The sequence below is a fragment of the Anabrus simplex genome, chromosome 14 (assembly GCF_040414725.1).
Source record: "Anabrus simplex isolate iqAnaSimp1 chromosome 14, ASM4041472v1, whole genome shotgun sequence".
Lineage (NCBI taxonomy): Eukaryota > Metazoa > Arthropoda > Insecta > Orthoptera > Tettigoniidae > Anabrus > Anabrus simplex.
In genome coordinates, this window is record NC_090278.1 from 38,908,494 (window position 1) to 38,927,100 (window position 18,607).

At 37.1% G+C, this 18,607-nt stretch overlaps 1 protein-coding gene across 2 annotated transcripts in view; it reads right to left on the reverse strand.

The window, feature by feature from the left end:
* Positions 1-10,090: 10,090 nt before the first annotated feature.
* The window catches only part of LOC136885434 (NAD(P) transhydrogenase, mitochondrial), a 151,317-nt gene continuing 142,800 nt past the window's right edge, over positions 10,091-18,607 (reverse strand). For both annotated transcript variants that reach the window (XM_067157984.2, XM_067157986.2), the window contains one exon: positions 10,091-17,589. In XM_067157984.2, the coding sequence (XP_067014085.2) occupies positions 17,437-17,589 (153 nt within the window). In that variant the 3' untranslated portion in view covers positions 10,091-17,436. The remainder of the gene's footprint in view (positions 17,590-18,607) is intronic.

The window sequence follows — 18,607 nt, forward strand, 5'->3', positions numbered from 1 at the left end:
CCCATCCCCGTCTCTAAATTAACTGATTCCTGATATCAGAATAGACAATACAGTCCTGTACAAATTAACTGGGACATAATAATAACACATGCATTTTATAATTTTTGTGTGTCTGGCTGCTTTTTTTTGTTTTGCACTTATTCATCTATTATGTTCCTTGGTCACTTGTAAGGAAATTACGTGGAAACAAGATAAGGGAGAACACCCAATCTTGGCCAATAAAGTCGCAGCACGTCTCCTGTCTACATCAAGAACACCAAGGGATAAAGCTCACACGAGGGAAGTTAAACTTAACAATCTTAAAATGAATTGCGCTAAGTAGTTTCAGTATTCAAGATCCTTATCCTGCTCTAAACTATCTGACACCCTTAAGGACATCAAAAGTGTCAAGGCTCCTGGAAGAGATGGCATACACCCTGAATTCCTTCAGCATTGCGGAGTATATACAAGATAATGACTGGATGAGTTCTTCTCGGACGTAATGGAATCGGGTATAACACTGCAGTACTTAATACGTTCGCGGCCGCTCAGATATCGGCAACAATTACCATGGTACCATAATACTTTTTTTGTTTAAAGGAGTTCATTTCTGTGTCCTTATGCATTTTAGATTATTATTTTAATTATTTCATTATTACTTACGTGCATACGAGCCACGACGCGGCACTACTGATGAGCTTTTCAACTTCGGTGCCGTTTGACGCAGCATGTGCGTAATGACTGGTAATGAAGTGGAACGAGGAAAATAATGTTTTGTTCAATTGTAGAACTTCTTTACAACAAAAAGTAAGTTTTTGAACATTTCACACAAAAATACTGTGCAGTAGAATCTTATTATTGCTGTGTGAACAATGTATACTTACGTTACTTCATAAGCTGTACAATGTAACTAGTCAACACAGTGTGCTACAACAAACCCATGGAGACATGCCATTGTTTGTGGTCAATTATTTCTGTCTCTTGTGAAATTCCACGAAACATTTCTCAAGGCACAAGCCTGGCTGTCCTGGACACTCGCTGCAGTAGAACATGCTGTCCCCGTACCGCCCCTCTTCGTAACACTGTTTGTTGCACCATTTCCTCAGTCTACGTCCATTCTCCTTAGCCGCACATTTACTGGCAAAATGAGTCCCTGTAGGCGGTGTGAGAGATTTTGGTAGCCTACGAAACGGTGGCCTGTAGTCAGCTGATAATAACTCCTCAATTATCGCCAGTCGAAAGTCGTAGAGTGATACCTTCTTTGCAGAGAACTTGTTATACAGCATGCAGGAATTGTATGATATAATTTCAACCGCATGAATTCCTAGTTTTCGATACCACTTCGTTGTTTTTCTTGCGAAAGGATAGTAGGAAATCATTTGGTCGTCGCGGTCTGTGCCTGACATATGTCTATTATACTCCACTATTGCTTTAGGCTTCAGTTTTTTAGCTCCTTTCTTGTTGCTGACCTTTAGCATGTCAAGCTCATATTCTGTGAAAATGAATCGTACCTCGCGCTTATCCCGCCAGTTTCCCATGGCTATGCCGTTAGCATAAAAGTAGATAACTTTGCCAACTTTTAGTTTGCTCTCTACTACGCTGGCTGGTGTTTCCTTCCCGCCAACTCTGAGCGTACCAATAGAATGTATGCCATTACTGAGAAGAGTAGCAGATAATGAATAGCTATTATAGAAATTGTCCATATAGAGTGCATGTCCTAAATTTAGCTGGCCTTGCATAAGATGGAGCACTACATTTGCAGCATGGCCTTTCCTACCTAAGCTGTCTGTTATCCCGGTGTAGACAGTAAAATTTATAACTGTTCCATCCAGCTCCGTGAGCATATAGAGCTTGATGCCGTATTTATGTCTCTTATTTTTTATGTACTGACGAAACATCAGCCTACCACGCCACAACATCATGGATTCGTCAATGCACAGCTCCCTACCAGGTTCATAAACCTCTTTCATTTTATCATTGAAGTACTCGATCATTGGTCATATTTTATACAAACGATCTGTTGGTTTTGGATCTCCCTCAGCTGGGTTTCTTGCTAAATGGAGGCACTTCAGTAGAAGTAGAAATCTGTTTATATTCATGTAGTTTCTAAAACGTGGAATGTTGAATAACCTGTGCGTTTTCCAGTAATCCCAGTTACGAGACACTTGCACAACATCCATGTGAAACATAAGTCCTAAAAATACACAGAACACCGATCTCATCCATGGTGAAATCTTACCACTCCGTAATCCTTGACTTTTCAGCGATATTTCCTCGCAAAAATAACTCTTCTGCATATGTGTTACATTCAGTGACAGTGTTATTCAGCAAGTTGTCATCTGCAAGCAAGCGAAAATAATCAATAGGTTTCACGTCACTTGGCAGTGGAACCTCATTCCCGGCCGACCAATAAAGTTTATAACAAATTAAAATAATAAGTTAGTTAAATCCATCTTTTCAATACAAATTAAATAGTGTTTATTAAATTAACATCTAATGGGACTAGTTTCGACCTATTTAAAGGTCATCTTCAGCCATATCGCGTGTAAAACAACGTATTTAAAACACAGTGGTTTTAAAGATGGTCTTAAAACATAGAAGTTTGACACTATGAAAATTGTTTTTAGAATTTACTTAAAAACACATTTGTTAGGTTGGCTGTAGGAATATATGAGAAGAAGTCTTTTATATTCTTTGTAGTATTCAAGTTGAAATTCACAATCTTGGTGAGGTATGGAATTGGGCATACATGCGTAATGCTGTTGTAGTAGAGAAGACAATAAAGTTTGTTTCATTGAGGATGAATCTGAACTCCAAGAAATGACCCCTGAAATATTGCCCATGTTATTTGGCAGGAGATTCGGAGATGAGATATTACTTACGTCTTCCTCATCTTCTGTAATGTGAGATTTGGGAGTAGACGCTTGACACACACATCCGTGATTAAAATTCTCACTCAGGTGGCTACAGTCACTTTTCACACTGTCATCACTGTCGTCACTATCAATGCTGTCACTGTCACTAGCATTCAGGAGAGCTTCCAGACTATCATCATTAATTTCAAATCACCTGTTTATCCCGCTAAGACGGCGTTTCTTCCGGTGAGAAGGTTCTGAAACTTCACTGTTCTCTCTTGACATCGCAGAAATGCATGCCGACTTGTAATGGCTACAGAGATTGCAACTAACAATTGATCTGATGCCTGGATGGTGCATATGTTTAATAACACCTTAACAATGCACAGATAAGAGGTCTGTTTGTTTACATACATATTGGCAGAAATCATCATCATCATCATTTCCCTTTATCCAGGTTTCTTTCTATAATACTGCATTGGATTGTATCCTTCCATCTCAATCGTGGTCGTCCACGGCCTCTCCTTCCTTGCATTTGCATTTCCAGCACCTTTTTTGGCATTCTTTCATCACTCATTTGCTTTATGTGCGCAAACCATCTTAGTCGGCTCTTCTCTATTCTATCATTCATTTTTCCCACTCCAATTTCTTCCCGGATTTTCTCATTGCTTATTTTGGCTCTTCTACTCTTCTGTATCATACTCCTCAAGAACTTCATTTCGGCTGCCTGTATTCGACTCTCGTCCTTCTTTGTCATTGTCCAAGTTTCTGCTCCATAAGTTGTTATGGGTACGTAATACATCTTGTACATAGTTTTCTTTACATCCATTGGCATATACTGGGCGAGTTGGTCGAGCGGTTAGAGGTGCGTGGCTGTGAGCTTGCATCCAGGTGATAGTGGGTTCGAGTCCCACTGTCGGTAGCCCTGAAGATGGTTTTCTGTGGTTTCCTATTTTCACACCAGGCAAATGCTGGGCCTGTACCTTAATTAAGGCCACGGCCGCTTCCTTCCAATTCCATTTTTTCTCTCTGATTAGTGTTATATAGAAGATAGCTGCCTAGTTTTACTTCCTCTAAAAACACAATTTACAATTTGCTTTACGTCGCACTGACACAGATAGATCTCATGGTGATGGTCGGACAGAAAAGGACTAGGAGTGAGAAGGAAGCAGCCGTGACCTTAATTAAGGTACAGCCCCAGCATTTGCCTGGTGTGAAAATGGGAAACCACGGAAAACCATCTTCAGGGCTGCTGACAGTGGGGTTCGAACCCACTATCTCCCAAATGCAAGCTCACCGCACGGCCACTTGCTTGGTCCTCTAAAAGCAATCACCACCACCATATCCCAACTATCTTTCTTCACCTTTTTCTTACCTCTCGTCCTATCATGAGCACAATAAAAGATGTGGCTTCTCTCTTACTATACCTGTAAACTACACTGCTCCTTCATAATCTCTGCGTCCCGGTCATGGAATTCGCTACCTGTGAACATTAGAGATAATCCCTCTCATCGAAAGTTTTAAGAGAACAACAACCATTTGCTGAGTAGATCCCGCTGACTTGTTGGACAATTATTGAGTGAATGGATGAATGGATTACTGTAGTTTCGTCATTTAAGTGTACTTTATTTTGTGTATTTTAAAATTAAATATCCTATTATTATTAATGTTATTACTATCATTATTGCTATTAATATTATTTGTGTTATTTGTATTTCTAATTATAAGTTATGTAGATGTATACTCTTCTAGTGGTGAAGTGTAAGAGAGGGCCTTGAGCCCTAACTTTGCCACCAATGTATCTATTTATGTATCTAATCTAAGCATCTTCCCCCCAGTAGCACCACATTTTGAAAACATCAATCCCTATCATATTAGGCAAGCAAAGGGTCTAGGTTTCACTTCCATACAGCAGTACACTCCATACATATCTCATACTATTGTAAATTCCTTGAAACTTTAATTTCCCAAATGCTTCAAACTTGTTTTCCCCCCGATACAACATTTTCTGTGATACCGTAACGCTTCTTAAATTTGTTTAACTCCAGACTATCTGTGTCGGTGCGACGTAGAACAACTTGGAAAAAAAAAAAAAAAAAAAAACCTGGAGCTTGCTCAGATATGTTTTACGCCTCAGATGTTGTGCACATTTCACTGCCTTTTCTTGAATAGTTGGTTGTGATGGGCATGTTTTTGTCACACACTATCTTCACCCACTTAGCTGGTCCATCAACAGCCTTGAACATAAGCATTTTAGGCTATTTTCAACAACTGTCTAAATCCTCAGCATTTTCAAAATTCCATTGCGAATTTATTATAGTCTAGAATCAACTGGCAGAATCCGAATTTCATTGCTAACTTTTCTACATTATTTTCCACTCCTTTCAATAAAGGAATCTTCTCCGTAAGGCTCAAAACTTTTCTTTTCAACATACTGTATTAATCTGCACTGGTATGGTAGCATTCACAACAGAGATAATCAGAAACTAGAGAAAAACAAAACTAACAATACTGCTATTAAAACATCAACATGCCTTTGATTACTGTTTAATGATTGTCATTTGTTCAGAAAGTGGAAACAACAACTGAACTCGGAACACCTCGATAAACAAACAGCTTGTATTGCCAGGCCTTGCTATAAAACGTGAAGTCAAAGCAAATGTTTTCTACTCTGGGTGTTGCGGAGTTTTTTTCCTATCATTTTTCAACCAAAATTAGTTTGTTAAATAGAAATGTTTTGCAAAAGAAACTTTACCGATCCTCAAAAATGTTTGTTATATTGAGACTTTTGTTAAATAGATGTCCCACTGTATATCATAGATCACAATGGGCAAATTAATTGCAATACTTTACTTTGAATAAACATCTTTAGAGTAAACTTTTTTAATATAACCACTAAAGTTTTGCTGAAGAGGTTACACAAGCAGAGGTTAAAAAAATGAAGACACTGAAGGATTAGAAGGGTTATACAAAAATTAAAACTGTATTAAAATACGTCCCCATATTTATTGATCAAATGTGATACAGAGAGGCATGTTTAAGAAAAAAATAAAATAACAGAACAGCAAAATGGAAATAAAATGGCAAGAAAACAAACAATGTCAAAATTCAGAATTATACTCAAACAAGCAAACTGACCACTGCATACTGTTAAACAATTTTCCCTGTAGAAATGAAACAAAAATCATACTTGCTGATAACAATCTAAGTCACCACTAAAAAAATTATTATAAAAAATACAGATCTTAATTCACGTTCATAGCAAACACAAGAAGAAAGGAATGCGATTTATAGTGAGGTAAAAGCAACTGGATGTAAAAATAACAAAGCATCAAGGGGCAAATAAACCATTACCAACAATGGAGCTCATCACATTGCCAGTTAGCACAAATGCATTTAATAGCAAATTGAGGTATGAATGATGGACTATTGTTAATGAAAATACTCATGAAATTCCTTCTCTCAGTAGTAAATTTTTGTTAGTTAATCATGACTGCCTAGCCACATCAAAAATTTTAGTTCTATACACCCTGAAATCTGAAAGAAAAATTAATTTTGTCACTTCACTTCCACTGACAGAACTAGTGTTTCACTTCTGTAATATTCATCAGAACATTTTAACTACCTAATGGCCACGTCTGTAAAGGCGTCGACATGGTTTGACACTGTAGTCGGCCAGTTCAAGCCCTGTTGGTTAAAAAATTTTCACCATCGGAATGCTAGCCGGCAGGGTAAGAGAGGTGGTGGTATGAATTCTAATTGGTAGATTTTTCACTCCATTGGTTAATTCTCCTGATTTGTGGACTGGATGTGTATGCCACTCTTCAACATTAGAATTCATCTTAGGCAGGGCTCCATCCTCACAGATGCACTGGTCGTCTATAGGTGTCAATTCAAGAAACCTACACCAGGCTGCACCGGAGGCCTTATGCCATTATTATTATTATTATTATGTCCGGTTCCACGGCTAAATAGTTAGCGTGTTGGCCTTTGGTCCCGGGGGTCCCAGGTTCGATTGCCATTCAGATCGGGAATTTTAACCTTCATTGGTTAATTCCGATGCCTTGGGGGCTCGGTGTGCGTGTGTGCCGTCTTCATCATCGGAATTCATCAGAGGTAGAGCCCCATCCTCACAGATGCGCAGGTTGCCTATACGGCATCAACTCGAAAGACCTGCACCAGACCTCTTTGAAGGCCACACACCATTATTATTAATTTTTTAATTTTTTTATTTTTTATTTACAACGATACGGCCAACTGTGAACTAAGGTTTCACAAGCTACCTGCCTCTCTTTCTTAGTCTTACACCTCTTTGGTTACATTGTAACATTTCCCTGGAAAGCGAGTAATTTGTGCATCAATCTCTCCGTGTTCATTCTCTTCAGGTGACCATAAAAGGTTAACTGCATTTTATCATAACAGCGGTAATCTTTTCGACTCTTGCATACAGTTCTTTGTTTGACCTCAGATGGAAGATAAAACCCTCGGACACTTTCTTAGGACCTAAAATCTTTCTGAGGAACTTCCTTTCCTTTTCCTCAATCGACTATCTTCCATTTTTGCTAGTGTTTCTATTATTATCAGAGGTAAATAGTGATATATAGAGGGGATGGTTGCCTAGTTATACTTCCCCTTAAAAAATAATCAGCACCATCAACAGTGATCTGTAGTCATGTAGTCTATGCTTCATTCAAGGATAAAGATTCAGCATACCCATACGCAATGGTATTGGGAATTCTGAATGCTGACATTAATTACCTTTCAACATTAACATGTTGGAAATTCACTGAGCAGCCTTGCAGGACATAAGATGAAGCCATTACGAAAGGTCTTAACCAAGTAGTTCATCCAATATTCCTGATAATGTACATACATTTTCTGTAACTAGTGTTTACTCCATATTTCATTAACTATATGAAGTGCTTAGATATTAGGATCTGCCAGGTTTAATTTCACTCCTGTTCAGACATTCCCTAGCTAGATATCCAAAGTTATCTGATTTATGCATCACATCTAAATTTACTACTAACAAAAATTTCATGAATAACTTATTTGTCATGTTACCTGAATTAAAATAAACTGAATATATCCACAAACACAGAATTTCCAATTTGCTAATTCAAGAAAAATAAATTATAACTTATTAAAAGAAAAATCTTTCACAATATTTGACAAGTCTGTTTAAAAGAAAAGCGGTGTACACAAGCTGGCGAGTTTGAGCACTCATAATCGTCTAAATGTTCATCTAGTCAGGCTGCATTCATAGTTGCTGTTGCTGCAGGAATTTCATAAACAAAAGTTGAAATTGTGAAGTATGTGCATGAAAAACCCAAGGTGAAAATAGCTATAACACGAGATGTCATATGTATGGAAATTCTAAGTTCCCATGGAGGGAATTAGATATTTTTTCCACCAATAGAGCATATCAAAAATCAGATAAAAAATTAGATGTATGGTTTTTCACCTGCATACACCCCAGCGTCAGTGGGTAGGGTCTGACACATCCCACTCTGATGAGTCGAGTGTCAGACCTAAGACGAAATGCTGGTTAATAGAGCAAACGCCTGAAAAGCCATACATCTAATTTTTTATGTGATGTCATATGTAAGCGGGCTCACAAAAAGGAATTCCCTCAACTTTCAAAGGAAGTATCAGATACCTCTAATGAAAATGATTAGGGAAATATGTAGGATTTACATTATAATTGTGTGTGTTTATTTTTGCTTAAATTAAATTTGAAATTTGTTATAAATAAAATTCTGATTTCACAAAGCACTTAATTTTTTAAAAGTAAAACGTGGGGATCATCTTGCATTCAGGGTCATCTTGGATTCGCAGAAATACAATATATCAAAAGTCTTGAGAATCACTGAGATTAATGTACTGAAAAACTTCTGCAGTCTGGATGACATCTGTCCATGTTGTTCTTTGAAAAGAGACTTTCCAAATATCAGTAGCATATCTACAAGTGTATGTTTCATACAACTTCCACCATGCCATTGCAATGCATTTGACTAAACTGAATGTTTACATGCCAGAGCTGTTTGTGCCCTGAGCAATGCACACAGCCCTCGGGCACTTTTTCAACAAATTCACTTCCTGGCTACTTTGCAACTCCAGCAACATTTAGCAACTTCAACTTTATATTGCTGCATGTAGCCATTTCATGCATCACAGCGAAAAGTCCTACATGAACTCGCCAGTTTGTAGTTCAGAGTAAATACACTCAAACAGAAGATCAACTTATTTTCCTTTCTGACACACATTGTAATAGATTTTTTTTCCCCCAACAACTCATTGCCAAATATATCAAAAATCTTGGGAAGTAATGAAATTAATATACTGAAAAACTTCTTAATCAGGGTCAAAGATTTTGGAAGTCATATTACAACAATATTTTCCTTTACCTATTATATCTCAAAGTTACTGTTTTCTATCATTATTACTGTCATACTTTAGCATCATTTTAACCTTTTGAGCAGCAAGTTTTCTCAATTGTGACTGGACCATCTGGAGTGAATTCTTTGTCATAAAATATATTACATATATTGTTTTATGAATATTATAAAATAGTAATATGTCATATTTTGTATTTACCATACATTTGAAGAATCAATCAATCAATCAATCAATCAATCAATCAATCAATCAATCAATCAATCAATCAATCACTCACTAGTGAACTGCATTTAGGGCAGTTGCCCAGGTGGCAGATTCTCTATCTGTTATTTCCCTAGCCTTTTCTTAAACGATTTCAAAGAAATTGGAAATTTACTGAACATCTTCCTTGGCAATTATTCCAATCCCTAACTTCCCTTCCTATAAATTAATATCTGCCTCAATTTCTCCTCTTGAATTCCAACTTATTACAAATTATTTTATACAATATTTAAAATGAATTATATGTTTAAACATCCCTACCCTACTTTGTACCAAGATCAATTATTATCCAAAGGAAACTATAGCCATAATAACAAACAAAAGCTGTGTATCCGCACCTCGATGTGCGCCGAGTGCCATGAGGCCGTACGTTCATGCCAGACAGACATCAAAACAAAGTCAAATGAAGTTTAAGAAGCTCAAACAAAGCTCCAATGTGTAGCCACGAGATGTCAGAACACTTGGAAGTAACCTCAAAGCCGGATATCAATTTACATCGGTTCAAAATGTACATATACCTCAACACTACAGCAAGCCAGGTCATCAGCCAATGTACATGTATATCTGTACTGCTCAAAAGGTTTTAAAAAATTGTGTTTTTAAGAATTAAACTCGTTGACTAAAGTAAATTTGTTACCCCTGTCACTATTTTCAGTTTGTGTCAGTTCTTAAAAAAATAAACAACCTACAACAAACAGTCCCACACAACTTGAATAAATGCAGAGGTTCAATGAACTAAAGGAAATATTTATCTGTACTTACACATTCTCAATTGTCACTGAAGATTAAACATGGGAACGATGTCTAATTCATTACAAGTATTTTATCAGGATCTTGGAAAAATGTACGTCTATCACTCTCCACATGGACACAAATTTTACAAGACATAGGAATTCATCAGAGGAAGCTACTTGCTAGCTTTACAGATTCATAGGAATTCTGAAATATGCTAGCTACAAAATATGGCACATTGTATATTATGCAATTCATGACATGCAAAGCATTTCTCTTCAAACATGGCCAAGGTTATTTTTACATTCTAACTTTGATAGGCGATATAAGAAACAAATAAATGACAGACATTGATGACCACAGTATAAGAGCCAATGCCAAAAGGGCAGTACAGTGAAGATGTGTACATTCATATCAGATAGGGATTTCACTGAAACAAAGGATTACAGTCAACTGTCCTGGAGTCCCAAAAAGCACATACAGTAGAATCTCAATTATACGTCCCCGGAAACTACGTTCTCCCATATTATTCATTCAAATTACGTGGTCCCGCGAGCATCCTAATTAAATCATGTTGTAAAAATCCCGCATCATCCATTCTTCAAAATAACGATTTCCCAGATCAGCCGTCCAGGAATTTCAGTCCTTCCCATCAACACTAAGTCCTCAATCACGCGTTTTTCGAGAAACTGTATCTCACGAAAGGACGGCTACGGCATACTTACAGATCTTGGCGTTAACGTCCCGTCACTGCGGTTATTTGAGGAAGTATTGTACTGGAAAAGCGATCGGCGGTGAACTTGCATAAGGGACCATCTTAGCATCGCATTTGAGTGGTATTGTTCAGAGAATCCTCGGAAATCATAAAGCAGAGTGTGTCTACAACAATTGGAAGGAGATAGAGTGCATTTCGACAGCTCTACTTGAAGACAGAACGAGTTTCATCAAATGTTCATACTTGCAAAACATCTACATTATGTCCAGGGTTAGATGTTTATTTTTTTTACTTTTTTCGAGTGTATCGTTGAAAGGTTTTCGGCACTTCTCTCAGGGCACTGTATAGTCACTGGGCTTTCAGGCAGGAATCAAAACTGCTCCTTCTTAAGTAACACAAATTTAGTATTTTAATATTATCGTACACGATTATGTTATCGATACCAGAACAGATGTTACACCTTACACACATAAAGCTATGGTAGGTTTTGGGATTGCCTATAACTGTTTTGGTCCTAATATAAGACTGGGAATTTCATGTTTTTGTGTTAAACTGTTACAAAAACCGCAGTCGTTTTATTTGCGCGCGTTACATTTAAAAACTTTGTATCATTTCGCACTCGTACTGACTTGTACAGCGAGCACGCTTTCCAGCTGAGCTCAAGGTCGCGAATAACCGTAATTTCAGAAGTGTTAATGATATGTTTTCTCTTTCCAATTAATTGTGATTAGTGACTGGTAAAATTGAATATTATGCATTCGAGAACTTGAGAATCGATACCTACATTAGAAACCATATTCTAGAGTTCAACATAACCTTTAAAAGTCTATGTACGCCTAATTTACGCAGTATAAGATTTCCATAAACTGATAAACAGTATACCGGTAAGAAAATTACAATGAAAGATTTTAAAAAAGGGATTTTGCCACCATGTTGCACGCTTTTGTATCTAATGTGCTTTGTTTTATTAGATTAGAGAATTAAAAACTACTTGTGGTCAATTGTTGTTTGGAGTGGCGTTACGGGTATTAGATTTTTCAAAGAGTTTGGCTGCTCAAATTTGCTGAACTGCAGTAAGCTGAATGTAAAGTTTGGAGATTTTTAAGTTACGAACCGGTAATTAAGGTTTAAAGCCGGCCCCGTGGTCTAACTTGTCTGCTTCTCACCCGGAGGGCCCGGGTTCGATTTCCGGCCAGGTTGGGCATTTTTACCTGGATATGAGGGCTGGTTTCAGGTTCATTCATCCTATGATTACCCTTAACTGAGCAGTGATTTAATGGTGAGATGGCGACTCCGGTCTAGAGAGCCAGGAATAACGGCCGAGAGGATTCGTCACACTGATCAAGAGTCACTACGTAATCTGCAGGCCTTCAAACCGAGCAGCGTCGCTTGGTAAGCGGAAGGCCCATTGGGGCTGTAGTTTGGTTCAGATTAGGAGTGTTTGTAAGATTATAAGTATACATATTTCAGTTTTGTGATGTTTAGTCAAACTGTTGATGGTTCATTCATTCCCGATTTTCCGTTTTACCGTGTTGTACGTTTTTCTTCCGTGGTCCCTCCAAAAATGGAGAATAGAGGTTCCACTGTATCTGCTGTATGTATTACTGTATATCAAAAGAATAAAGATTAAGAAGCATTTCATAAATGAGTTCACTCTTGAAATATCATAACATCTGAACTGTTATTTCACTCTGAATTCAGTAGCATTCTACAACCAATGGCTAAAGTTAAGAGTTGTTAGTTGCTGAAGTGTTAAGACATTCACTTTTGTCATGTGGCAAGTGAAATAAGAGTTATGTTTTATTGATGTGTTTCGACTTTTGTAAAAAAAAAGTGAAACTTCAATGATAAACTGCAAAATGAATCTCCTTACTTAGAGGTACAAGCACAACAATGGAACAGGTGAACGTTTAAAGTGTAATTCGGAGTTTTTCGTGGCTTATGGATGGATGGATGGATGGTCAATAACTCTCCCGATGAGATAATGAATAGCACAATGCATCACATTTACCAAACCAATCAAAAAAACAGCTACTGTTCAGAGGGATAACAAAGTGTTGCTGGTTTATGATATGTTTTCGTGTCTTGCAACTTGTCACTGAAGATAAAACATGGGAACGTAATCTAATACATTAAGACTGTTTTATCAGCATCTTAGAAAAATGATCTGGTTTCAAAAAAAAAAAGTTATTTTCAAAGCAAATTACTCATACAATAATAATCATTTGCACGATAAATGTTAGCACAAATGAGTAAAGACATGACTTGATGGCAACAAATCCAGAGCTGTAGGGGAGAAGACGCTGCACTGCATCACTAATCTCCACATAATTCATATATCCAAGCTTTTGGACAAGAGTTTCCATTTTAAAAAGTGCGTGATTTATGCAAGTATATATAGTATCAAAGTCTGTAAAGTTTAATAATGAATAGAAGTTTGGAAAATCCCCATCAAAAGAATGTTCTGAAAGTACTGTTTATATCTTATGGATCAACTAGTGCAATCCAAGTAAAAAATATTATGCCAATTAGAAAATAAATGAATGAATGAATAAATAAATAAAACATGTTAATTTAAAATATTTTCCCTAGCAGAAGGTTGATAGAATACCTTGCATTCATTTCAGTTGGACATGTTTGAAAACTAGCTGCCTCACATGCTTTTGTTAATAATTTAAGAAAAAAATACAGACCCTAAAAATTCCTGAGAAAACAGTCATATCAGTCAGCATAGGTTTTTCTTTTCAGGTACATTACTTCCTCACTTTGTGAGCGTGAAGCAGTTTCTTGACATCAAAACTTGTATGTATTATCTCCTTCCTCTGGTATGAAAATATCAGTGTCAGTTTATCACATGCTTTTTATGTACGTCTCATTTAAGATTCACTAAATATTATATTCTACTACTGAAATACTAGGTGCAAGAATGAGACTGATAACAGCACTTATAATTGTGGCTGGATATATTATTTAAGTATGTTTCCTTCCTATCTTATCCGTGGTATCACCACCCTATTTAGGGAAGTACTGGAATACCAAACCTTAGACTGTAAAATGTCTTACTGGCTCCTGGTTTCATTACATATATAATTTTATAAGCCATTTTCCAGTATTGGAAATGGTGAGAAAATGGCAGAAGAGATTTCAATGAATGACCCAACATTTTTAAAGCATACAATCTGAATATCCTTGGGAAAATAGTATTTTATGAGATTGCTGATTTTTCCTACCTAATAGCACTGCAGTGGGAGAATCACCAATTTCAAGCAGTAGTGTGTTAGCCTGCTGTTAAGATGGCAGCATGAAGTTACTATGAAATGTGTGGTCTGAAGCTTTATTGTTAGAAACTTACAGATTTACTTTTGCTACATAATACTGAATTACTGTTAAAACAGTAGTGTGAAGTTACAATTAACTGTGGCTTGAAGTTTTGTTGTTACGAACTTACAGAGTTATCTTTGCCACATAAAAGTTTACATATAAATCAAAATTTTGTTACGCTTATTAAACGTAGCTGATCCTAGAGACATCTGAGAAAACTGAACCCAGAGGGTGTCAAAGGCACTAGATCGAAAAGTTCTACCCAGGTACCTTGGAGACACGATTATCTTTTTATTTTATGTCTTTGTAGCATTTGCTGCACAAGCCACAAGCATTCTACAAGCACCATTTCACTGTCTTTTTAGTGGAGGTTATTTTTAAGGCAAACATATCTTAGACACGTGATTATTTAATAAACCTTGACACCTCTTTAAGCACCATTCTCTGCTATCAGAAACACTGAGATTGCACACCAGTGTGAAAATCTAAAGCCTCGGTGATAAAAGTACATATATTTAACTCTGAACGATCTTAAGAAGCAGCATCCTGTGACAATTTGACTGATAATTATAACGAAAATGAAAAAATGAAAACCTACAACCTGTTTTCCAGTCATTGACCGGGTCAGGGATGTAATGAATGAAGCAGATATAGGCTGTTAGTTCGATGGGGTCGCCACTCCCAAAGTGATATATTAATGACTGATAAATGCTGTGAAATGAGGATGGAGAGTGTTGCTGGAATGAAAGATGACAGGGAAAACCGGAGTACCCAGAGAAAAACCTGTCTCGCCTCCACTTTGTCCAGCACAAATCTCACATGGAGTGACCGGGATTTGAACCACGGTATCCAGCGGTGAGAGGCCGACGCGCTGCCGTCTGAGCCACGGAGGCTCCTGATAATTATAACAATAATGAATATTTTTTAAATCATGACACTCCAGCCCTGATCATCTCACAACCTGGAAAATTACCATTCCGTGGGCAACTGCAATGAGGGTGGATCTGACCTGTGACACACTTTTTAAGAAAGAAAGAACGAAAGAAAGAAAGAAAGAAAGAAAGAAAGAAAGAAAGAAAGAAAGAAAGAAGTTCACGACCTGGGTACACGAGATAGAGGATCTTCTGGAAATACTAAGGAGAACTGGTGCAAAGTGATCTGAAGAGCAAGATGAATAAGTACTGGAAATCCAGAAAGGTTGACAAATGTTAACCATGGTCCTAAGCAACAAAAAACAATACTTCGGGCACACAAATGCCTCAGCTGCTGTTGTAATGTTTGAACAAGAATGATGAAGACAGGAAACTGACGGTTGTCAAATATACAAACTTTGATAAAAACCAGCCCGGCGGCCTCCTTCACTCAGACTCAACCTGTGTGACTGCATGTTTCATACAAGGAATGGCCTGTTAAGCCACCATAAACTCAGAATGAATAAACTACGAAAGGAACTGCAGGCAAGAAACACACACTTAGAAACTAGTATCAGCCGACTCTTATCTTTCCAAACCATACATTCGCCAGAGGATTCAATGTCACTCATATTTTAGCTTTGTTTGCTTGACCTGGAGGGGTCAATATTCACTATACTGCAATGCCAGGCCAAATAGAGTGAAGATGGAACAATCCTCTGGCACTACCATTTATTCTAAAGCCAGAGTCTTATTTCACAACTGCAATCAAAGTTACCAAGGCAGAGATACAGGTCTTCCAAAAGCAAAGCTTCAGGGTAGAAAAAATTAGCATGTCCTGGGCAGGAAGTCTTGAGGTTTACATACAAATGGCTGAAAACATTAATTCATTAAACATTTTCAGCATAATTCGAGATAGAATACAATGATTAGCATTCCATTTTAAGGGGTCTAACGCTTATCAGTTACATGCAAAAATTATAAACATTATGGTCATCGCTCTTACTACTTTGTTCCAAATTGCAGGCAAATCAAGATGCACTTTACACAACTATAATACACACCTTTCTTTCAGAAAATATTGTATTATATTTGATGGTGTATTACATTTGCACGTAGATTCAAACAAATTCAAATTACGCACTCTACAGTATATGCTGCAAGATAGGGTGGGAAGCTGCCAATGGAAAAACTGGTTTCTATTTTCTCATCTTTTATGCACTTTTTATTTGTAATTTTACTTCAATTTTTAAATTATTATTAATACAAAAGTTCCCTTTACCTAACAACTTACACTTAAAACACAGTTTTTCTTTTATTCTGAGCTTGTGGCATCTTCAACTAAGTGCTTATCAATAATGAGTGATAAACGAGTGGGATGAAGTCAGTCAATCAGCGTTAGTATGAAGTTCACCCTGCTGTGTGTCTGTGTTTATTAGTAACAAAATGGTTGTGAAGAAACATAACAAAATCGTATGATGTCTTTTTTTAAATGGAAAGTACCTTTTTAGAAAAAGTGCATATTATATTTGCCAGTATATATTTTTTTAAATTTTAGGATTAAAAATTTGGGGTGCATACTACGTTTTGTGGCGTATTATATTTGAATAAATAGAGAAGTTTAAACATCTGGATGATCAGCCCAAATGATGGAACAGTTTGAAACATTAGCAATAACTAAAACCTGAAATTCATTTTAAAACATTTTTCCAGGGCTAAGTTCAAAAATATATCTAATATTTCTATGCAAAATTTTAGATGAATCAGCAAGTTTCTTGACCTATAATTTCATTAGCATGTCTCTCTCACTTTTCAGTCCCAATAGATGCCATTTAAAGTTTTCCTAACTTTCAAGAGAAGCTGCCTACAACAAAATCTAGCCTTGAGTATAGACTTGAAATTTGGAAATACTTTGAAATCTGACAGCATGTGATAAACTGCCACACTGATACTATAGCATTACTTCAGGCACCTTAAAATTCATATATCAAAATCTGATTCACATAACTGCATAAAAATGGCCAATATTGAAAAATTCGAAAAATACTGCAAAATAAGTAAAAACTTAAGTTCCAGTGATTAAAATTGTAGAGACGTCCACACATACACACAAAACAGCTTTGTTACAGCAATCACTGTAAAAGAATATATACATAGATCACATCGACACTTGTTTACGAATTAGGGACCCTTTTCGAACAGCCCAAAGTGCCAGTCCAAGGTCTGGTACGTGTTTTGTTGTCATGTCGTTGATCGTTTTCTACTAGCTTTTGTCCTGTTCTTCCTTCAGTTTAGCGAGAAGGGCGTCACACATTTTCTTCGCATCTCCGAGCAACATGGCTGTGTTAGGATTGTAAAAGATTGGATTATCCACAGCAGCATAACCAACACCAAGCGATCTCTTCATTACGATCACCTGCAATATAAGGAACATTTGTGCAAGTTACCATATTAAATACTCTTATCTGTATAAGAAAGAGATGAACAGCAGCAAATACATGCGTAGTTAGAGAACACTTAAATATTGTACAGTAAAACCTCGTTAAGACGTATCTGCAGGGGACAACAAAAAAGAACGTGTTAAGCAAGAAAACGTACTGCTGAATATACAAACAAAATCTATCTGATAGGGATATGGAAACATTAGATATGATTTTTTTATGACATGATGACATTTTATGTCTTTTATCCACAGGTACAGTGAAAATTATGTCTGCCATTTCTTTTTTTTTTTTTTTTTTTTTTTTTTTGCTATTTGCTTTACGTCGCACCGACACAGATAGGTCTTACGGCAACGATGGGACAGGAAAGGGCTAGGAGTGGGAAGGAAGCGGCCGTGGCCTTAATTAAGGTACAGCCCTAGCATTTGCCTGGTGTGAAAATGGGAAGCCATGGAAAACCATCTTCAGGGCTGCCGACAGTGGGGTTCGAACCCACTATCTCCCGAATACTGGATACTGGTCACACTTAAACGACTGCAGCTATCGAGCTCGGTGGTCACACTCTTATCGGCAATGAATTTGAGGTTACTCTAGACCATGTGCGACCGAGAGCAATGACTTTGGCCACTATTTTGAACAAACTCGAGTGATCAAGTTGAAACTCTAAGATGATGAGTTCAACATTCGTGACCTCTACACGCTTTAAGATGCGGACGCCAGTCCACTTTCCTACAAATTTGATTTTGTTCATTGGTAAGGAACTTCACATGTTATGTTCCTAATTCAGATATAGGCTAACCTTATCATGCAAAAAATATTCTCTACACTACACTGTACCACTCAACATAGAATAAATTTCTAAGTTCTGAATGGAATGCAAAATACAAGAACAAATCTCACTGCTAAACAACAAGCAAAACTGAACGTTCCTGACGCTAACGGCTTGCTCCCCAAAGCTGCAACTTATTCTGTGAAGTTCAAGAATTTAAGGCC